General features: G+C 42.4%; 2 protein-coding genes across 5 annotated transcripts; one reads left to right on the top strand and one right to left on the bottom strand.

Moving 5' to 3' along the window:
- Nucleotides 1-13,940: 13,940 nt before the first annotated feature.
- LOC123105974 (alpha-L-fucosidase 2) lies at nucleotides 13,941-18,815 on the top strand. Its single transcript, XM_044528154.1, has 10 exons — nucleotides 13,941-14,230; nucleotides 14,541-14,686; nucleotides 14,859-15,727; nucleotides 16,465-16,597; nucleotides 16,927-17,085; nucleotides 17,298-17,522; nucleotides 17,611-17,712; nucleotides 17,814-17,949; nucleotides 18,035-18,230; nucleotides 18,320-18,815. Exons 1-10 carry the CDS (start codon nucleotides 14,014-14,016, stop codon nucleotides 18,630-18,632), a joined length of 2,496 nt encoding a protein of 831 aa, XP_044384089.1. The 5' UTR covers nucleotides 13,941-14,013; the 3' UTR covers nucleotides 18,633-18,815.
- Nucleotides 18,816-19,802: 987 nt separating this feature from the next.
- Nucleotides 19,803-22,301, bottom strand: LOC123105975 (MADS-box transcription factor 51). Of its 4 annotated transcripts, XM_044528157.1 has the most exons (6): nucleotides 21,974-22,301; nucleotides 21,638-21,719; nucleotides 21,172-21,221; nucleotides 20,989-21,085; nucleotides 20,394-20,475; nucleotides 19,803-20,318 (listed from the first exon to the last, which is right to left on the bottom strand). In XM_044528157.1, the coding sequence occupies exons 1-5, from the start codon at nucleotides 22,273-22,275 to the stop codon at nucleotides 20,443-20,445; spliced, it is 564 nt and encodes a 187-aa protein (XP_044384092.1). In that variant the 5' UTR covers nucleotides 22,276-22,301; the 3' UTR covers nucleotides 19,803-20,318; nucleotides 20,394-20,442. The 4 variants fall into 4 exon arrangements, 3 of the variants coding, with proteins under 3 accessions (XP_044384092.1, XP_044384091.1, XP_044384090.1); XR_006451120.1 differs by having other exon boundaries at nucleotides 20,394-21,085; XM_044528156.1 differs by lacking the exon at nucleotides 20,394-20,475 and having other exon boundaries at nucleotides 19,803-20,088.
- Nucleotides 22,302-22,695: the final 394 nt, after the last annotated feature.

The raw sequence follows: 22,695 nt of genomic DNA, 5'->3' as shown, positions 1-22,695 counted from the left end.
TATTATGTATTCGCTTCCTTATCTTTTCTTTTTCTCGGTTTAGTAGACATGTCCTTCACATAGATAACCTGTGCCACATCATTGGCTAGGACGAATGGTTCGTCAGTGTACCCAAGATTGTTCAGATCCACAGTTGTCATTCCGTACTGTGGGTCTACCTGTACCTGATACGTCTCCGTCGTATCTATAATTTTTGATTGTTCCATGCCAATATTATTCAACTTTCATATACTTTTGGCAACTTTTTATACTATTTTTGGGACTAACATATTGATCCAGTGCCCAGTGCCAGTTCCTGTTTGTTGCATGTTTTTTGTTTCGCAGAATATCCATATTAAACGGAGTCCAAATAGAATAAAAACTGACGGAGACTTTTTTTGGAATATATACGATTTTTGGGAAGAAGAATCCACGCGAGATGATGCTCGAGGGGCCCATGAGGTAGGGGGCGCGCCCCAGGGTGTCAGGCGCGCCCCTGACCCTCGTGGCCACTCCGTAAGGCGGTTGGTGCCCTTCTTTCGCCGCAAGAAAGCTAATTTCCGGATAGAGATCGTGTTAAAATTTCAGCCCAATCGGAGTTACGGATCTCCGGGAATATAAGAAACGGTGAAAAGGAAGAATCTAAAAACGCAGAAACAAAGAGAGACAGAGAGACAGATCCAATCTCGGAGGGGCTCTCGCCCCTCCCGTGCCATGGAGGCCATGGACCAGAGGGGAAACCCTTCTCCCATCTAGGGAGGAGGTCAAGGAAGAAGAAGGAGGAGGAGGGCTCTCTCCCCCTCGCTTCCGGTGGCACAGGAGTGCCACCGGGGGCCATCATCATCACCGCGATCTACACCAACACCTCTGCCATCTTCACCAACATCTCCATCACCTTCCCCCCTCTATCTACAGCAGTCCACTCTCCCGCCACCCACTGTACCCTCTACTTGAACATGGTGCTTTATGCTTCATATTATTATCCAATGATGTGTTGCTATCCTATGATGTCTGAGTAGATTTTCGTTGTCCTATCGTTGGTTGATGAATTGCTATGATTGATTTGATTTTCTTGTGGTTATGTTGTTGTCCTTTGGTGCCCATCATATGATTGAGCACGTGGATCACACCATAGGGTTAGTTGTATGTTGATAGGACTTTGTATTGGAGGGCAAGAGTGACAGAAGCTTCAACCTAACATAGAAATTGATGCATACGAGATTGAAGGGGGACCAATATATCTTAATGCTATGGTTGGGTTTTACCTTAATGAACATTAGTAGTTGCGGATGCTTGCTAATAGTTCCAATCATAAGTGCATAGAATTCCAAGCCAGTGATGACATGCTAGCAGTGGCCTCTCCCACATAATACTTGCTATCGTTCTAGTAAAGTAGTCAATTGCTTAGGGGCAATTTCGTAACTCCTACCACCACTTTTCCACACTCGCTATATTTACTTTATTGTTTCTTTATCTAATCAACCCCTACTTTTTATTTACTTGCTCTTTATTATCTTGCAAACCTATCCAACAACACCTACAAAGTACTTCTAGTTTCATACTTGTTCTAGGTAAAGCAAACATCAAGCATGCGTAGAGTTGTATCGGTGGTCGATAGAACTTGAGGGAATATTTGTTCTACCTTTAGCTCCTCGTTGGGTTCGACACTCTTACTTATCGAAAACGGTTGCGATCCCCTATACTTGTGGGTTATCAAGACCTTTTTCTGGCGCCGTTGCCGGGGAGCAATAGCGTGGGGTGAATATTCTCGTGTGTGCTTGTTTCCTTTATCACTAAGTAATTTTTATTTGCTGTTCTTGGTTGTTTTCTATCTTTAATTATGGGTAGGAAACGTAAAATACCAAAAAAAATTAGTTGTACCTACTAAACCAATGGTGGAAGAACCACTCAAAATCTATCACACTGCTGAAACTTATTACTTGGATCATCTTCGATCCCTATGTGCTCGTGCTGAAACCCCAACTAGCTTAGTTGAGGGCAAATCTTTAGATGAGCATGCTTGTTATGTGCGACACCGAATATCTGAAAAAGGGAAAACTTTACTGGATCAAATTCATCGTTTGCAATGCTATGCTTGGAATTTATGTGAAATATATGATTATACTTGTTGTTCTAAAGACCCTAAGAAACACCTTCCCTACCAATGTTTGTTTAGTGATAATGGAATCGTATCCTCTTATGCTAAGGGTGTTTATAATTACTATGATGTTCAACAAATTGAAGAATTTGTTGCTTTTAAGGGTGCTTTTGAAATTGCTTCTTTGATTGAAAATATGATGCTACTCTTCACAAATCTGGAAATTTTGCCATATTTTAATATTGCTATGATAATTATGCTTCTAATGCTTATGTTAAACTATATATTGAGGACTACTCCGCTGCCCAAGAAGAGACTAATATTTTGCAGGAGTCTATGGAAGAAGAAATTGATGAAACTGTGAGCTCATTGGATGAAAAAGATGATGAGGACAGCGAAGAACAAAAGGAGGAAGAGCGGATTGATCACCCGTGCCCACCTTCTAATGAGAGTAACTCTTCAACTCATACATTGTTTAATTCCCCTTCGTGCTTATCGAAGGATGATTGCTATGATGACTATTATGATCCCATTGATTCTCTTGAAATATCCCTTTTTGATGATGCTTGCTATGCTTGTGGCCAAGATGCCAATATGAATGATGCTTATGGAGATGAACTTGCTATAGTTCCTTATGTTAAACATGAAATTGTTGCTATTGCACCCACGCATGATAGTCCTGTTATCTTTTTGAATTCTCCCGATTACACTATATCGGAGAAGTTTGCACTTATTAAGGATTATATTGATGGGTTTCCTTTTACCGTTGCACATGATGATTTCGATAAATATAATATGCATGTGCTTGCTGCTCCTGCTTGCAATTATTATGAGAGAGGAACTATATCTCCACCTCTCTATGTTTCCAACATGATAAAATTGCAAGAAACTGTTTATACTATGCATTGGCCTTTACTAGGTGTGCATGAATTGTTCTTTTATGACATGCCGATTCATAGGAAGAGAGTTAGACTTCGTCATTGCTTGATATATGTTGCTTTGTGCTCACTACTAAATTACAAATCATTGTTAATTAAAATTGGCTTTGATATACCTTGGGATCCGGGTGGATTCACTACTTGAGCACGATATGCCTAGCTTAATGGCTTTAAAGAAAGCGCTGCCAGGGAGACAACCCGGAAGTTTTAGAGAGTCATTTATTTCTGTTGAGTGTTTTCATATAGTTTAAAAACAACAAAAATAAATAGGGGAACCCAAAACTTTTTCAAAAAGGAAAGCGAAAGTGAGAAAGACAAGCATTGTTGAAGTGGGAGCTAACCTTGAACTTTGTTCATGCTCACGGAAACTTTGTGAATCTTGATTACAGAAAGTTTTCAATAAAAATAATTATCCCCTTGTACAATTCCATTGTATTATAAAAATAATGTGCCTAGGTTTGCCTTTAGGATGTTTACGATGCTTGTTGGTTTGTGCGGTGCAGGACAGAAACTTTGGCTGTAGTGCATGAATTTTATTTTTTTACTGGAATGTCAAATGGTTCTGATTATTTTTGCACTGTCTTGATGTACAAATTGTTTATTTTTCCTAATTTTGGCAGAATTTTTCAAGTATCATAAGTATGGTGAATGTTCAGATTGCTACAGACTATTCTGTTTTAGACAGATTCTGTTTTTGATGCATAGTTTGCTTGTTTTGATGAAACTATCAATTCATATCAGTGGATTAAGCCATGAAAAAGTTATATTACAGTAGACACAATGCAAAAACAAAATATGAATTGGTTTGCAACAGTACCTAGAGTAATGATTTGCTTTATTATACTAACGGATCTTACCGAGTTTTCTGTTGAAGTTTTGTGTGCATGAAGTGTTCGATGATTGAGAAGGTCTCGATGTGAGAAGAAGGAAGAGAGGAAAGAGCTCAAGCTTTGGGATGCCCGAGGCACCCCAAGTAAATATTCAAGGAGCCTCAAGCGTCTAAGCTTGGGGATGCAGGGGAGGCATCCCCTCTTTCTTCAACAAATATCAGTATGTTTTCGGATTCGTTTCGTTCATGCGATATGTGCAAGTCTTGGAGCGTCTTTTGCATTTAGGTTTTTATTTTTCTTTTTATGAACCATGCTGGTATGAGATAGTCCTTGGTTGATTTATAGAATGCTCTTTGCACTTCACTTATATTCTTTGAGTATGGCTTTATAGAATGCTTCATGTGCTTCACTTATATCATTTGAAGTTTGGATTGCATGTTTCTCTTTACATAGACAACCGCCATTTGTAGAATGCTCTTTTGCTTCACTTATATTTGTTAGAGAGTGGGCATATCTTTTGTAGAAAGAATTGAACTCTCTTGCTTCACTTATATCTATTTAGAGAGATGACAGGAACTAGTCATTCACATGATTAGTCATAAAATCCTACATAAACTTGTAGATGCTGAATATGATATGTTTGATTCCTTGCAATAGTTTTGCAATATAAAGATGGTGATATTAGAGTCATGCTAGTGGTAGTTGTGGATTGTAGAAATACTTGTGTTGAGGTTTGTGATTCCCGTAGCATGCACGTATGGTGAACCGTTATGTAACGAAGTCAGAGCATGAGGTATTTATTGATTGTCTTCCTTATGAGTGGCGGTCGGGGACGAGCTATGGTCTTTTCCTACCAATCTATCCCCCTAGGAGCATGCGCGTAGTACTTTGTTTCGATAGCTAATAGACTTTTGCAATAAGTATGTGAGTTCTTTATGACTAATGTTGAGTCCATGGATTATATGCACTCTCACCCTTCCACCATTGCTAGCCTCTCTAGTACTACGCAACTTTCGCTGGTACCATAAACCCACCATATACCTTCCTCAAAACAGCCATCATACCTACCTATCATGGCATTTCCATAGCCATTCCGAGATATATTGCCATGCAACTTCCATCATCATCATATACATGACTTGAGCATTCATTGTCATATTGCTTTGCATGATCGTAAGATAGCTAGCATGATGTTTTAATAGCTTGTCCATTTTTTGATGTCATTGCTACGCTAGATCATTACACATCCCGGTACACTGTCGGAGGCATTCATATAGAGTCATACTTTGTTCTAGTATCGAGTTGTAATCATTGAGTTGTAAATAAATAGAAGTGTGATGATCATCATTCGATAGAGCATTGTCCCAAAAAAAGGCCAAAAAAGGGCCAAATAATAAAAAAGAAAGGCCAAATAAAAAAAGGACAATGCTACTATCCTTTTTCCACACTTGTGCTTCAAAGTAGCACCATGTTCTTCATATAGAGAGTCTCTTGAGTTATCACTTTCATATACTAGTGGGAATTTTCATTATAGAACTTGGCTTGTATATTCCAACGATGGGCTTCCTCAAATGCCCTAGGTCTTCATGAGCAAGCAAGTTGGATGCACACCCACTTTGTTTCAGTTTGAGCTTTCATATACTTATAGCTCTAGTGCATCCATTGCATGGCAATCCCTACTCACTCACATTGATATCTATTGATGGACATCTCCATAGTCCGTTGATATGCCTAGTTGATGTGAGACTATCTTCTCCTTTTTGTCTCCTCCACCACCATATTCTATTCCACCTATAGTGCTATGTCCATGGCTCACGCTCATGTATTGCGTGAAAGTTAAAAAGGTTTGAGAACGTCAAAAGTATGAAACAATTGCTTGGCTTGTCATCGGGGTTGTGCATGATTTGAATATTTTGTGTGGTGAAGATGGAGCATAGCCAGACTATATGATTTTGTAGGGATAACTTTCTTTGGCCATGTTATTTTGAAAATACATGATTGCTTTATTAGTATGCTTGAAGTATTATTGTCTTAATGTCAAAGGATAGACTATTGCTTTGAATCACTCGTGTCTTGATATTCATGCCATGATTAGACATATGATCAAGATTATGCTAGGTAGCATTCCACATCAAAATTATCTTTTTTTATCATTTACCTACTCGAGGACGAGCAGGAATTAAGCTTGGGGATGCTGATACGTCTTCATCATATCTATAATTTTTGATTGTTCCTTGCCAATATTATTAAACTTTCATATACTTTTGGCAACTTTTTATACTATTTTTGGGACTAACATATTGATCCAGTGCCCAGTGCCAGTTCCTGTTTGTTACATGTTTTTGTTTCGCAGAATATCCATATTAAATGGAGTCCAAACGAAATAAAAACTGATGGAGATTTTTTTTGGAATATATATGATTTTTGGGAAGAAGAATCCACGCGAGACGATGCTCGAGGGGCCCACGAGGTAGGGGGCGCGCCCCTGACCCTTGTGGCCACCCCGTAAGGCGGTTGGTGCCCTTCTTTCGCCGCAAGAAAGCTAATTTCCGGATAGAGATCGTGTTAAAATTTAGGCCCAGTCGGAGTTATGGATCTCTGGGAATATAAGAAACGGTGAAAGGGAAGAATCTGAAAATGCAGAAACAGAGAGAGACAGAGAGACAGATCCAATCTCGGAGGGGCTCTCGCCCCTCTCGTGCCATGGAGGCCATGGACCAGAGGGGAAACCCTTCTCCCATCTTGGGAGGAGGTCAAGGAAGAAGAAGGAGGAGGGGGGCTCTCTCCCCCTCGCTTCCGGTGGCACCGGAGTGCCACCGGGGGCCATCATCATCACCACGATCTACACCAACACCTCCGCCATCTTCACCAACATCTCCATCACCTTCCCCCCTCTATCTACAGCGGTCCACTCTCTCGCAACCCGTTGTACCCTCTACTTGAACATGGTGCTTTATGCTTCATATTATTATCCAATGATGTGTTGCCATCCTATGATGTCTAAGTAGATTTCCGTTGTCCTATCGGTGGTTGATGAATTGCTATGATTGATTTAATTTGCTTGTGGTTATGTTGTTGTCCTTTGGTGCCCATCATATGATTGCGCGCGTGGATCACACCATAGGGTTAGTTGTATGTTGATAGGACTATGTATTGGAGGGCAAGAGTGACAAAAGCTTCAACCTAGCATAGAAATTGATGCATATGGGATTGAAGGGGGACCAATATATCTTAATGCTATGGTTGGGTTTTACCTTAATGAACATTAGTAGTTGCAGATGCTTGCTAATAGTTCCAATCATAAGTGCATAGAATTCCAAGCCAGGGATGACATGCTAGCAGTGGCCTCTCCCACATAATACTTGCTATCGGTCTAGTAAAGTAGTCAATTGCTTAGGGGCAATTTCGCAACTCCTATCACCACTTTTCCACACTCGCTATATTTACTTTATTGTTTCTTTATCTAATCAGCCCCTACTTTTTATTCACTTGCTCTTTATTATCTTGCAAACCTATCCAACAACACCTATAAAGTACTTCTAGTTTCATACTTGTTCTAGGTAAAGCAAACGTCAAGCGTGCGTAGAGTTGTATCGGTGGTCGGTAGAACTTGAGGGAATATTTGTTCTACCTTTAGCTCCTCGTTGGGTTCGACACTCTTACTTATCTAAAACTATTGCAATCCTCTATACATGTGGGTTATCAGTACCCCGCCTCCTGACAGATTGACCCATTTGCACTTAAACAAAGGGACCTTAAAATCATGTCCGTATTCAAGTTCCCATATGTCCATTATGTAACCATAATATGTGTCCTTTCCCCTCTCGGTTGCTGCATCAAAGCGGACACCGCTGTTTTGGTTGGTGCTCTTTTGATCTTGGGCGATCGTGTAAAATGTATTCCCATTTATCTCGTATCCTTTGTAAGTCAATACAGTCGAAGATGGTCCCCTGGACAGCGAATCCAGCTCATCACAAACAGCGTTGTCACCTCTGAGACGTGTTTCCAACCAACTGCTGAAAGTCATGATGTGTTCACATGTAATCCAGTCATCACACTGCTTCGGGTGTTTGGAGCGCAGACTGTTCTTCTGTTCATTGACATACGGGGTCACCAAGGTAGAGTTCTGTAGAACTGTGTAGTGTGCTTGAGACCAAGAATACTCGTCCCTGCATATTATTGAGTCCGCTCCTAGCGTGCCTTTTCCAGTCAGTCTCCCATCATACCGCGATTTAGGGAGATCTATCTTCTTAAGGCTAGGAATGAAGTCAACACAAAACCCAATGACATCCTCTGTTTGATGGCCCATGGAGATGCTTCCTTCTGGCCTAGCACAGTTACAGACATATTTCTTTAGGACTCCCATGAACCTCTCAAAGGGGAACATATTGTGTAGAAATACGGGGCCTAGGATGACAATCTCGTCGACTAGATGAACTAGGACGTGTGTCATGATATTGAAGAAGGATGGTGGGAACACCAGCTCGAAACTGACAAGACATTGCGCCACATCACTCCTTAGCCTTGGTATGATTTCTGGATCGATCACCTTCTGAGAGATTGCATTGAGGAACGCATATAGCTTCACAATGGCTAATCGGACGTTTTCTGGTAGAAGCCCCCTCAATGCAACCGAAAGCAGTTGCGTCATAATCACGTGGCAGTCATGAGACTTTAGGTTTTGAAACTTTTTCTCTGGAATATTTATTATTCCCTTTATATTCGACGAGAAGCCAGTCAGGACCTTCATACTGAGTAGGCATTCAAAAAAGATTTCCTTCTCTTCTTTGGTAAGGGCGTAGCTGGCAGGACCTTCATACTGCTTTGGAGGCATGCCGTCTTTTTCGTGCAAACATTGCAGGTCCTCCCGTGCCTCAGGTGTATCTTTTGTCTTCCCATACACGCCCAAGAAGCCTAACAGGTTCACGCAAAGGTTCTTCGTCACGTGCATCACGTCGATTGAAGAGCGTACCTCTAGCTCTTTCCAGTAGGGTAGGTCCCAAAATATAGATTTCTTCTTCCACATGGGTGCGCGTCCCTCAGCGTCATTCGGAACAGCTAGTCTGCTGGGACCCTTTCCAAATATTACGTGTAAATCAGAGACCACATCAAGTACGTGATCACCGTACGCATGGCGGGCTTCTTCCGGTGATCTGCCTCGCCTTTGAAATGCTTGCCTTTCTTTCGACATTGATGGTTGGTCGGGAGAAATCGACGATGGCCCAGGTACACATTCTTCCTGCATCTGTCCAGGTATATACTTTCGGTGTCAGCTAAACAGTGCGTGCATGCGTGGTATCCCTTGTTTGTCTGTCCTGAAAGGTTACTGAGAGCGGGACAATTGTTGATGGTTACAAACAGCAACGCATGCAGGTTAAATTCCACCTTTTTGTGCTCATCCCATGCACGTACACCGTTTCCATTCCACAGCTGTAAAAGTTCTTCAACTAATGGCCTTAGGTACACATCAATGTCATTGCCGAGTTGTTTAGGGCCTTGGATGAGAATTGGCATCATAATGAACTTCCGCTTCATGCACATCCAAGGAGGAAGGTTATACATACATAGAGTCACGGGTCAGGTGCTGTGATTGTTGCTCTGCTCCCCAAAAGGATTAATGCCATCCACGCTTAAACCAAACCATACATTCCTTGGGTCACCTGCAAACTGAGCCATGTACTTTCTCTCGATTTTTCTTCACTGCGACCCGTCAGCGGGTGCTCTCAACTTCCCGTCTTTCTTACGGTCCTCACTGTGCCATCGCATCAACTTGGCATGCTCTTTGTTTCTGAACAGTCGTTTCAACCGTGGTATTATAGGAGCATACCACATCACCTTCGCAGGAACCCTCTTCCTGCGGGGCTCGCCCTCAACATCACCAGGGTCATCTCGTCTGATCTTATATCGCAATGCACCGCATACCAGGCATGCGTTCAAATCCTTGTACGCACCGCGGTAGAGGATGCAGTCATTAGGGCATGCATGTATCTTCTCCACCTCCAATCCTAGAGGGCATACGACCTTCTTTGTTGCGTACGTACTGTCGGGCAATTCGTTATCCTTTGGAAGCTTCTTCTTCAATACTTTCAGTAGCTTCTCAAATCCTTTGTCAGGCACAACATTCTCTGCATTCCACTACAGCAATTCCAGTATGGTACCAAGCTTTGTGTTGCCATCTCGCAATTGGGGTACAACCCTTTTTTGTGATCCTCTAACATGCGATCGAACTTCAGCTTCTCCTTTTCACTTTTGCACTTTTCCCTTGCATCAGCAATGACCCGGCGGAGATCATCATCGAGCACATCGTCCGGTTCCTCTTGATCTTCAGCTTCCTCTTGATCTTCAGCTTCCCCCGTTGCAGCATCACTATATTCAGGGGGCACATAGTTGTCATCGTCCGCTTCTTCTTCGCTGTCTTCCATCATAACCCCTATTTCTCGGTGCTTCGTCCAAACATTATAGTGTGGCATGAAACCCTTATAAAGCAGGTGGGTGTGAAGGATTTTCTTGTCAGAGTAAGACCTCCTATTCCCACAATCAGGGCATGGACAACACATAAAACCATTCTGCTTGTTTGCCTCAGCCACTTCGAGAAATTTATGCACGCCCTTAATGTACTCGGAGGTGTGTCTGTCACCGTACATCCATTGCCGGTTCATCTGCGCATTATATATAATTATGTGTGTCAAAAGTAAGAAAATTAGACAAGTATCTATCTAAAGTAAGATTTTTTTTCTTTCAGAAAGAAGATAAGAACAAGAGGCTCACCACGATGGTGCCGGCGACGAGATCGGCGTGGGTGATCGACGGCAGTGAAGACGAGGACAGGGCGTGATGGACCGCTAAACCTAGACAAATCTCAGAAAAAATGGAGAGAAAGCTTAACTAGTGTGGCTCGGGCATTTCATCGAACACCTCACATGCATAAGAGGTGAGCTAGAGCACCCAAATGCCCTTCCTCGCCGGCCAGCAAAAAAAAGCACTGTGGAGTGCTCTGCTCGCCGGCGATGGGGTATTATATAGGCAACTCATTTGTCCCAATTCGTGGCTGGAACCGGGACTAAAGCCCAGCCTTTTGTCCCGGTTCGAGCCAAGAACCGCGACCAATGTTTGTGGGCCATGAGCGAGGCCCATTGGTCCCGGTTCGTGCCTAGAACCAGGACAAATGGGTCCGTACGGATCAGGACCAATGCCCACGATGCCCCGGCCGGCCCCCTGGGCTCACAAACCGGAACGAATGCATCCATTGGTCCTGGTTCATGGAAGAACTGGGACTAATGGGCTGGCCAGGCCCGAACGAAAGCCCCTTTTTCTATTAGTGGTGCCCAACTTTTTATTGTCAGTTTCGTAATTCGGGTACAACAATTTCTTGTGATCCTCTAACATGCGCTGCAACTTCTTCTTCTCCTTTTCACTTGTGCAGTTTCTCTCTGCATCGGCAATGGCCCGACCTAGATCATCAGCTGGCTCATCTGATACCTTTTCTTCAGCTTCTTTCCGCATTGCCGGCTCAGATTCTTCTCGCATTACCGGCTCAGCTTCTTCCCCCATTGTTGTATCATCGTATTCAGGGAACCCATGGCCAGGATAGCTATCGTCGTCCTCTTCTTCTTCATTGTCTTCCATCATAACCCCTCTTTCTCTGTGCTTGGTCCAACCATTATACTAGGGCATGAAACCAGACTTAAACAGGTGGACGTGAATGGTTTTTAACTTAGAGTAATTCCGACCATTCTTACAGCCAGCACATGGACAAGGCATAAAACCATCTGCTCACTTGTTTGCCTCAGCCGCAAGCAGAAAAGTGTGCACGCCATCAACGAAATGGGGAGAGCATCGGTCATCGTACATCCATTGCCGGCTCATCTTCATTACACAGCACCGAAAAGACCAAATCAATACAAGTTCATACATAAAGTTCATACAACACTTATTCTCATAAAACAAACATACAAATAACTCTCTAGCTAAAGCATTTAAATGCAACAACAAATGCGATCAAGATTGCAACTAAGGTAACAATTGATCCAACAGCATAATGATACCAAGCCTAACTATTAATGGCATATTTTCTAATCTTTCTAATCTTCAAGCGCATTTTCTCTATCTTGATCTTGTGATCATCGACGACATCGGCAACATGCAACTCCAATTCCATCTTCTCCCCCTTAATTCTTTTCAATTTTTCTTTCAAATACTCGTTTTCTCTTTCAACTAAATTTAACCTCTCGACAATAGGGTCGATTGGGATTTCCGGTTCACATACCTCCTAGATAAAAATATCTATGTCAACTTGATGGGCATAATTTGTCATAAACACGAAATGCAACAAATAGTTATAAAAGAAAATATACCACATCCGAATCATAACCCGGACGAGGGCCGACGGGGACAGATATCAAAACCATGGCACTATGAATAACAAACAACGTACGGGTAAGATAATTATACAAGTAACTATATATCTAAATCACACAAACATGATTTTTTTATATATAAAAAGATAAGAAAAAAGAGGCTTGCCCCACAAGGTGATGCCGGCGACAGGACGGTGCGGACGATCGACGGTGGTTAGGACGGATACGGGAAGGCACTAAGTAAACCACACCTACATATGCAAACTAAGAGTTATTTTGAGCTCAAATTGCATATAAATCAAATAAACTACCACATATAATTCCTCCCAAATTACTAAAACCCACAAATGAATCACTATATAAAGCATTGCAAGAGCTAATCTAGCAATGAGAGATGAAAGGACTAAGTTGCTTACATTTGTGATCACTTGAATGGATGCGGGCCTTCAAATCTTGACAAATTTTGGGCAAAATATGTGATGAGCTCGAGGTATAGAGGGAAAGAACAGAGAGGAGAGGGGAAAGGGGGGAAACAGAGCTCGCTCGCTCACGGGTGGACGAAGGGTTTATATAGGACGACATTTAGTACCGGTTCGTACCACCAACCAGTACTAAAGGTGCTGGAGGGGCCCAGACTGTCAACATCCTGCCACCACTCTCTTTAGTACCGGTTCGTGGCACGAACCAGTGCTAAAGGTTCGGTACGAACCGGTACTAATCAGAGCGGCCCGCCTAGCCGCTGGAACCGGCACTAATGGTCACATTAGTGCCGGCTCAAATACAAACCGAAACTAATGAGCTGAACATTTGACATTTTTTCTACCAGTGATATGCCAAGGAGCGAGATGGAAAAGAGGTAGGCAAGACACAGCTGACGCGCACACACATGGCACAGTTCCTAGCGCGGCTCGGCAAAAATCACAAAACACGACGTGCGGAGGCTGGAGGTGGAGGATGAACACACGTGTATGTGCTCTCTTCTTAAGCTTTTAGCTAGTGGTGCGAGGAACAACTCACCTTTTAAGTTGGTCTTACACATCCTTCACAAGTGTGGTGGGACTAAACTTTTTACACACCTTGTCATGCATGAATGGGCCATATGGGACTAAGATTTACTATGAACTAGATGATACCCCACACGTTATTGAGGGATTATTTGCAATACATATCGATGATACGTGATTTCTATAGAACGTGAATAGTGATACTACGAAAATTAAAATTGCAAATCCATATGCTTTATTGTGTTTGATTAATGTATTGTAAAATATCTAATATATGTTTGCATGTTGAGGTGGACATTTTCATGTGCATGAATGCATGTTGTGGTGGGCCTTTTGCCATGCATGTTGCTTGATGATGTGGCATGCTTGCATGTTGAGAGAAATATGTTAGTGGGGGCTAGCTATTTAGATATAGAAAATTATTGGCAATATTCTGAAATATTAAACGGGCTAGGCCTAATAATTTTGATGTATCCTTTCAATACAAATTTTATATATCTGATTGAAGACAGAAACACTCATGTATTTTTTTTTTAATTTTAGGCTCATGTATTTTCAGATATAAACACTCATGTATTTTATTTTATTTTGAGCGGAAGAAAACAATTGCAGTAAAATGAAGCAGATATTTGGCTTGCAAAAGGCCAACACGGAGGCGGAGGCCGGCCTGCATGCACGCCGGCTTGTTGTTGTCCTCTCCCTTGGCGCCAAACAACCAAGAGAATAGAATAGAATGGAAGCTCCCTCCGAGCAGAGCACCAAACCATTTCTATCTTCCGATCCTCCAGCACTCATCTTCTACTGCCCATGGCCATGGACGGTCCCGACGGCTGGGTCTGGGTGCGCCGGCCGGCGGAGGAGGAATCGTGGCGTCCATGGACGGCTGAGGAGGAGGAGGAGCGGCCACTCAAGGTGGTGTTCTCGTCGCCGGCCGAGTACTTCACGGACGCGGCGCCGATCGGCAACGGCAGCCTCGGCGCCATGGTTTGGGGCGGGGTCTCCTCCGACAAGCTCCAGCTTAACCGTCCGTGATTCTCTAACCCACCTGCTTCATGAAACTGAGTTCAGAATTGTAGATCAAGGGTGTCTTGTTTTCTCAAGATAGCAAACTGAGTGTGAAATGCATGAATTAGATTTACCTTTGGTATATTGCCCCCGCCCCCGCCTGGACGCCCGCCAGGTGTTCGACAAAATGCACCGAGTGCTGTGCGGTGTGCAGTGTCCTCGCATAACCCCCTCGCCTTAACATCGTAAAGTTCAGTTCGGCTATGCCATGATTTGATGTTTTAAAGATGGCGGACAGAAATGATGTGCTCCAATCTTTCTCCTGCCAGATGATACACTATGGACCGGCGTGCCAGGGAACTACACCGACCCAAAGGGGCCGGGTGTACTTGCAGAGGTGAGGCAATTGGTCGACCAAGGAAGGTTCGCCGACGCCACGGCTTCAGCCAAGGGCCTTTTTGGTGGACAGTCTGAGGTATGTTGCATTCAGTTTTGCCTTTTTAAATATGTATACAATTCTTTGCTTGCTAAATACAGTATTCCAATGCATCTGAACTACTGTATGAAACTGATGATATTGCTCATGATACATACTCAGATAGTCAGATTTATACTTCTTTATTGATGCATTGATTCTTTTTCTGAAGGTATACCAACCTCTTGGTGACTTAAATATCGAGTTCAGCACCTCGGATGAGGTGTATGATTCTTACAAAAGAGAGCTTGATCTACATACGGCGACTGCTCTGGTCACATATGTCATCGGGGGAGTGCAGTACACAAGGGAGCACTTCTGCTCGAATCCACATCAAGTCATCGTCACCAGGTTCTCAGCAAGCACACCAGGCCATGTCTCCTGCACACTGTCCTTAAGCAGTCAGTTAAACCACAGCGTCACTGTAACCAATGAAAACGGGATGATCATGGAAGGCATATGTCCAGGTCAGAGGCCTGCAATGAGAGAAAACGGTGGCGATAATGCAACTGGCATTAGGTTTACAGCTGCTCTGGGTTTGCAGATGGGTGGGGGCGCGGCAAAAGTTATAGTGCAGAATGACCAAAAGTTGAAGCTTGACAGTGCAGATTGGGTTGTTTTCATAGTTGCAGCAGCATCCTCATTCGACAGGCCACTTGTTAATCCTGCAGACTCTAAACTAGACCCCACGTCTCTAGCTCTCAGTACGCTGAATTACAGCAGGAACCTCACATTTGATCAGCTTAAAGCCGCCCATTTGGATGATTATCAGAGCCTTTTTAACCGTGTGACGTTGCAACTTTCACGAGGATTGAATGACGCATGCTCTTCGGTGATTCAGAAAGATAGACCAGAAGAAGTTGCTGAAGACATCAGAACATCAGCAGATAGAGTGAAGAGTTTCAGTACTGATGAGGATCCTTCTCTGGTTGAACTCTTATTTCAGTATGGTCGCTATCTCCTCATTTCCTGTTCTCGGCCTGGAACTCAGGTTTCTAATCTGCAAGGAATCTGGAGCCAAGATATTGCACCTGAGTGGGAGTAAGAGCTTTCTTCTCTAGATATAATTATTATTCTTTTGCCTCATACTTCCATTTGTTGATCTCAGTTTTCTAATCATTTTCAGTTGGTTATATGCTAAGTAAGAAGTATTAATGTAGTCCCTGCAGGGTGCGTACTGTGTACTATATGAATATAGTATTGTATTGTTGGAAGTACTTACTCAAATTTAGATGTAATTTTGATAAATCATGTAGTAGTACACAATCTCTAGGTCTAATTAGTACAGTTCATCTCTATATATGGATTACAAATATCTGCAGCAACAGGCTGGTTACTGACTTTACAAGTGGCACTGTAGTATTGTATTGTTGGTAGTACTTACTCGAATTTATGATGTTATTTCCATGAATCCTGTAGTGCACAATCTCTAGATATAATTATTACAGTTTGATCTCTATATATGGATTCTTTTCAAAAAAAATCTCTATATATGTATTTAAAATATTTGAAGTAACTAGCTGGTTATTGACTTACAAGTGGTACTGTAGTATTTATAATTTTATATGCTGTTTTGGCCTGTTTTTTATTGATTTAGCTAGTACTCACCTCATATAAGTAACTGTGTGTACTACATGTATAAATAAAAGTAAATAACATTTGGACGCTTTCTTTATTTGATAGATCAATTTCAATTTGGGACTACTCAAGTTCATCTTTAATTTCAAGGTTCCATATTAGCTCAATATGTTGAACACTTTGCCTGCTTTTATTTTCAGTGCAGCTCCTCATCTGAACATAAATCTACAGATGAATTACTGGCCAGCACTTCCTTGCAACCTTAGCGAATGCCAAGAACCATTGTTTGATTTTCTAGGATCACTTGCGGTTAACGGGATTAAAACAGCAAAAGTAAGTTCTGGCTCTGATTACCCAGGATTGGAGCTGATGAAACATTTTAACATATTGACAGTTATTGCAACTTGTGCCTCAGTCATGAAAGGAAAGAGAAGTGACTGTGCACAAAGTGTTAAGTTAGTCTAGATGTATATGTCATACTGCAATATCTTCATGTTATTCTTTTCTTGGTACTTTGGACCATGCTGCAGTAAAATCTGGTAGTACAGTTCCGTTCAAACAATCAGTACCATTTATTCCATTTCGTAGAAATATTGAAGTTAAATTTCAGAAGCCTGTTTCCTTTGGCTTACTTACTGCGGGGAACTATGTGACTGTGGCAGGTCAATTACCAAGCAGGTGGATGGGTAACACATCATGTGTCGGATATATGGGCAAAATCATCGGCGTTCCTTAAGAATCCAAAGCATGCTGTGTGGCCCATGGGAGGAGCCTGGCTTTGCACACACCTATGGGAGCACTACCAGTTTTCAATGGACAAAGTAGGCACCAAATCGTTGTACTACTCTCTTATTTTAGTTCACTCTCCAGTGATGTTATTGTGCCCCAAACTTTAAGAAAAACAGATCCGAGTATTTGCAATCCTTGTCAGACATACAAAATTAGAACAATAATCCTCAAACTACTTAGGAAAAATAGTTATTTGGTGGTTCGAAGGTGTGAAATATTTACTGTCTTGTAAGATATTTTTCAGGACTTTTTGGAAAACACAGCATATCCACTGCTGGAAGGCTGTGCCAACTTTCTGGTCGACTGGTTGATTGAAGGACCTGGAGGTTATCTGGAAACCAATCCCTCAACTTCTCCGGAGCATGCTTTCATAGCTCCTGATGGTAAACCAGCAAGCGTGAGTTACTCGACAACAATGGACATCTCAATCATCCGGGAGGTTTTCCTTGCAGTCCTTGCATCTGCGGAGGTAATTAAGCGACAATCACTTATGGTAACTAATTTGAGCACCTTGGGGTAATGACACATGTATGTACTGTAACCGGTCAATTATGTAGCTTTTGGGAAAAGCTGATATTGATTTGGTTGAGAGAATCAAGAAAGCGCTCCCAAGACTTCCTCCCATACAAATTGCAAGAGATCGTACTGTCATGGAGTGGGTAGGTGCTCAAAATACTAAGCTGCCTCCCCCCCCCCCCCCCCCCTCTTTTGTAACGTATTATGTGTTGTAGAATGATTTGTGTCATACATGTTAATGCAGGCACTAGATTTTAAGGACCCAGAAGTCCAACATAGGCACCTGTCGCATCTCTTTGGACTTTACCCTGGACATACTATAGCCATGGATAATGACCCTGATGTTTGTGAAGCTGTTGCCAATAGCCTTTACAAAAGAGGTTAGCTCAACTCAAAAGCTGGACACATTGGACTACTATTGACACATTTTATCTAATTTATCTCATCTCTCCCTCTTGCTGACAGGTGAAGATGGCCCCGGATGGTCAACTACATGGAAAATGGCTTTGTGGGCGCGTCTTCTGAACAGTGAAAATGCATACAGAATGGTTTTAAAGCTGATCACCTTGGTTCCTCCCGGTGGTAAGGTTGAGTTTGAAGGAGGACTCTATACCAATCTGTGGACAGCACACCCGCCATTCCAAATAGACGCAAACTTCGGGTACATCGACCTCCCAACTCCTCACCATGGCATCTGAGTCTTCAGAAACTAAAGAAGCATTTCTGATCCCGCTCTTTCTGTTCTGACAGATTTGCAGCTGCCCTTGCTGAGATGTTGATCCAGAGCACACAGAGTGACCTTTATTTGCTCCCCGCTCTGCCGAGAGATAGGTGGCCCACGGGCAGCGTCAAAGGGCTGAAGGCCCGCGGTGATGTGACCGTCGACATCCGCTGGAAGGAAGGGGAGCTTCATGAAGCAGTGCTATGGTCGTCAAATGATCGAAATACAGTCGCAAGGCTGCATTATGGCAAAGAGGTTGCTGCTGTGACAGTTCGTCGCGGTATTGTTTACAGGTTTTGTAGCGGATTGCGATGTCTGGAGACATGGCCACTCTGCAAATGACTGTCCCGTGCCGTGCACTTGAAAATGCTTGAATTAGTCATTTTTTCATTTTTCACTATTGGACACAATGGCGCATCAAGGGACACAGTTACTGCCAGTTTGACTGGGGAGTGTGAGGACCAATTTATCTTAGCATTTTGTGACAAAAATGCTACTCATATATTGGAAATATGCTACTGCTCCTTCTTCAGCTTTTATTTACATTCTTTCATGGAGCATGGATAAAATTAGTTGAAGATTGTTAGGACGTGCTATATCACACCACAAAGAGCTGTAATGAGAAAATAAAATGGGGTAGTTCCTTACATGATAGTGAATAAAAAAATTCTTCTATTTCAAGGTTTGAATAATAATTTCAAGATTTCAGGGAAATATTTGAGACTCAAGTTTTCACAACTCGAAGCACCCAAATCTGGGTCAAGGGGACTTGAGCTCGGATCCGACGGTCCATTAGTAAAAGTGTGGGCGTGTTAGCACGAGTGTTTCTTTCTTTATTTTCTTTTCTTTTTTTCCATGGCCTGGTCACATTCCTGTAACTTGTAAAATTACCCTCTTCTTATATGCAAAAGCAGAGCTTCTTCTGCTAGTTCCAGTCAAAATATCACACCCTTGTTCCTTGATTTGCACCCTAGGCTCTCTACCATAGTTGAGAACAATCTATGATACGTACGCTGCGATCCTTGTTGGCCAGCAATCTTGACTTTGCAGGCAACACATGCACGAACCACCGAACCGACGACGAATCGCTCAATACAGCAACATGTTCTGCTTATCCTGCTTCTTTTGCGTCATGCCTCATATAAACAAGCGACACAGAAATCCCAAATCAGCAATGTGGAATGGAATAAAAAACCAGCCTAAGAGGGTAACAACATCTACGTCAGGTTATCCTATATATATACCTAAATAGTTGATCCACATTAACTCTAATTCTCTCAACATGCAGCCCTCCACCCTCCACATCACCAAATGTCCACAACAGCATCCACTAACACCATTGTGTAGCACATGCATACCCCAATTTAATTGTTTTTTTTTTGCCGAAACCTCAATTTAATTGTTGCAACTCCAATGGTCCAACGTACATGCATACTCTTTGTTCACACATAATTAATTTTGAAAATAAAGCTTTCGATTTAAGTCATTTTGTTCATGCATAAATATAATACATCCAAAAATAATCTTTTAATTTCCCGCAGCAACGTGCGGGGTAATCATGACCTAGTTTATATAAAGTGCACATCCACGTAAACTTATTTTTCACGCAGCTGCGTATGACACTAGCAGCAGTGAAGACTGACAACAGACTGATAGGAAAAGCACAAGGCAAGGCAGCAGTGTGGCATCAGCAAATACATGCATTACACATATAGACTACTCAGCTCCTTCCTTCCTCTTGTTCCCTAGGACTGATGGAGTTCCCGCCCCTCGCGCCTCTGTTTCGTTGCGCCAACATCTGCACTCCAGCGACAGCAAACCAAAGCTTGTTATCAAGTCTTTGTGCATGGATTCAGAGGATACAGTAGTATCCTGTCCTGCTTTGCACAGCAAAAAGCCTTGTGAATAGCCTTTCTATTGATTGAACTCTCATGCCAAGTTCTCTTCCAAAACTTAATTTCCTGTTTGCATGTAACTGACAGGATCCATTCTGATGTCTCCATTTTGTCTGCCATTGCAGTACTAAGCCTGCAATGCAAACAGGTTTTACTATTGCTATGGAATGGGTTACACAATTCTCAGAAAAATGACAATGCGACCCACTTGTCACCGAGTCTTGTGTAGCCAGAACATCTGTTGACTTCGGCTATCTTCACATCACTGGATAGTTCATCGAAGTGTAGTTCTACACAATCAAGGATTATACTTTGTACCAGAGTAGCACATCTAGCTTAATGCTGAATTTAGAAAATGTACTAGCCGTTGTGAAATATCAAAGACAGCTACATGCACTGTGAAGTAGCCAATGAGTTTTTCATCCTATCTATTTTACCTATCATTTACCAAGATATAGGAACTAACACATTCAGGACCATTATCTCAAGAGTCAAGATGTAACTACATCATTGAACTACCTCTAGTGCTTAAGAATAGCCAATCGAAATGAAAAATACTTACCTTACACCATTAGGTAGGAGATTTTTTTGTTAAGGAACCAGTGATTGCTTATGTCTAGTTAGATCATCGAGAGCGAACTAAGATCATGCTAAAGCCATGAGCTGTTGAATTAGTTGAAATGGCCGAAAACAGAGCCATTTTCCTGATGGCTCAAGGGTGCAACAGGATTACAGGAACCAGAAACTTGATTCTTGGCTACAAAAAGTCGATTAGAAATATCAACAGAGCCATTTAGGTGTACCTTCTTGGATTTTGTATTCTCCAAAGCATCAGTGAGTAGTTTCTCCAGTTTCTCTAGCTCATTAGCATCTGAGTCATCCGCATTGTTTTGAAGAGACCTTCAAGATTGCATATAATCAGCATTGGGCTAAACAGAGTAAATAACATACTAGTAGAAGGTACTGTGAAAGGCCTCGAGGGCTACCAGGAAGCAATCTCCTTAAGTCTTGACTGTATATTGGAAGGATCTTTATCCTGGTTCAGAACCAACATATCATGTCAGAGATATTTGGATATATATAGGCAATCTCGCTTAGAAAGAGTACATAAATAATTATAAAATTTTGGCTATCCTAGATACTGAATGCTGCAGTTACGACCTAGACCTGGATTATAGAAAATAAAGATGACTTGTTCAGATAAGCTAGTAGCTACACTAAAAAATATCATATTTGCATTCATTTTGCTGGTCATCTTGGTGCATAGTCAACATAATCCATGAGACACTTCATAATGCGTTGCGTATAGTGCATTTCCATAGTAAATTCATATATATATATATATATATATAGACCCGATTAAATCCACAGTATTATACTTGGCAGCTAAATGTTCCACTCCTAAACTAGCTCTAAGCTATGCACTAAGAAAAGCTAGAGAGATTAATTTACATTGTTGGTACTTGCACCGCCTTCATTCAGGTTCTTTCCGGCTCCTCCAAATGCCTGATAGCGGTCGTATGTATCTTCTATGCTGAAAACAAATGGATACCGTTAACGTTTGGAAACTGTACGTTCAAAGCTTTAGGCAGGCTTGGCTGGCAATTTCAAACACAGTTCTATCAAGGTACAGTGAGAAAATAATACTCCCTTCGATCCATATTAATTGCCGCTGGTTTAGTACCGATATAGCAACAAATTTGTTATAGGCAATTGTCCATATATATAACGATTATTGGAGCGGATATATATAGGTAAATAAATACACAAAGCACACCCTGCATATACCTGGAGGAGGCGTACTCGTAGAGCCTGCCGGCGGGGGAGAAGACGAGCAGCGCGACCTCGGCGTCGCAGAGGAGGCCGAGCTCGAAGGCCTTCTTGAAGAGGCCCGAGCGGCGCTTGGAGAAGCGCACCTGCCGGCTCGTCCGGTCCTCGATCCGCCGCAGCTCGACCGGCCCGCGCCGCGCCATCGCTCGCCTCCTCCTCCGGTTGCCGCTCGCTCGCTGGCGTACGTCTCTCGATGATTGGAGTGGATGGTGAGGGGAGCGGGCGAATATGAGAGAGAGGGACGGGACGGGGTCCTCCATGAGGTTGACGAACCACCAAACCAAGCTGCATGCATGTCCAGAAATATCTGCCGAAAGTGGTTAAATTACGTCAGGATAAGGATGCCGTTCAGGGCAGACTGCATGTCCCATGGCGCGATCGGATCTGAAACGGCCCCACGCCCTCCTTGCTGCATCTCTCGTGTCACCGTCACGTGCCAAGCCAGAAAATTCTAGGACTTTGCTCCGCTTCCTTTTTGATTTTTGTTGATTTTCGGTAACCCCGACCGATGACGCGATTTTTTTTAATAAAAACAACATAAATCGATACTTTCACAAAACCACTTCCTGCATTAACTCAATCAATTCTTAGCTAAATCAAAACTTTTCTTACCTTTCCCTATCCATGCTCTCATCAAATTAAATATTACCAAAATTGATGTAAGATATATGTCCGACAAG

The sequence above is a fragment of the Triticum aestivum genome, chromosome 5A (genome assembly GCF_018294505.1).
Source record: "Triticum aestivum cultivar Chinese Spring chromosome 5A, IWGSC CS RefSeq v2.1, whole genome shotgun sequence".
Taxonomy (NCBI): domain Eukaryota; kingdom Viridiplantae; phylum Streptophyta; class Magnoliopsida; order Poales; family Poaceae; genus Triticum; species Triticum aestivum.
This window is presented reverse-complemented; position numbering and strand designations above follow the sequence as displayed.

Excerpts from the sequence above, each read along its gene's own strand:
- LOC123105974 (XM_044528154.1), top strand. The coding sequence starts at position 14,014 with ATGGCCATGGACGGTCCCGACGGCTGGGTCTGGGTGCGCCGGCCGGCG. Across the intron at positions 14,231-14,540 it reads CGACAAGCTCCAGCTTAACC|ATGATACACTATGGACCGGC; the intron begins GTCCGTGATTCT and ends TTCTCCTGCCAG. Across the intron at positions 17,713-17,813 it reads ATCGTACTGTCATGGAGTGG|GCACTAGATTTTAAGGACCC; the intron begins GTAGGTGCTCAA and ends ATGTTAATGCAG.
- LOC123105975 (XM_044528155.1), bottom strand. The coding sequence starts at position 22,275 with ATGGAGGACCCCGTCCCGTCCCTCTCTCTCATATTCGCCCGCTCCCCT. Across the intron at positions 21,720-21,973 it reads TACGAGTACGCCTCCTCCAG|CATAGAAGATACATACGACC; the intron begins GTATATGCAGGG and ends ATTTGTTTTCAG. Across the intron at positions 21,222-21,637 it reads GCGGTGCAAGTACCAACAAT|GATAAAGATCCTTCCAATAT; the intron begins GTAAATTAATCT and ends GTTCTGAACCAG.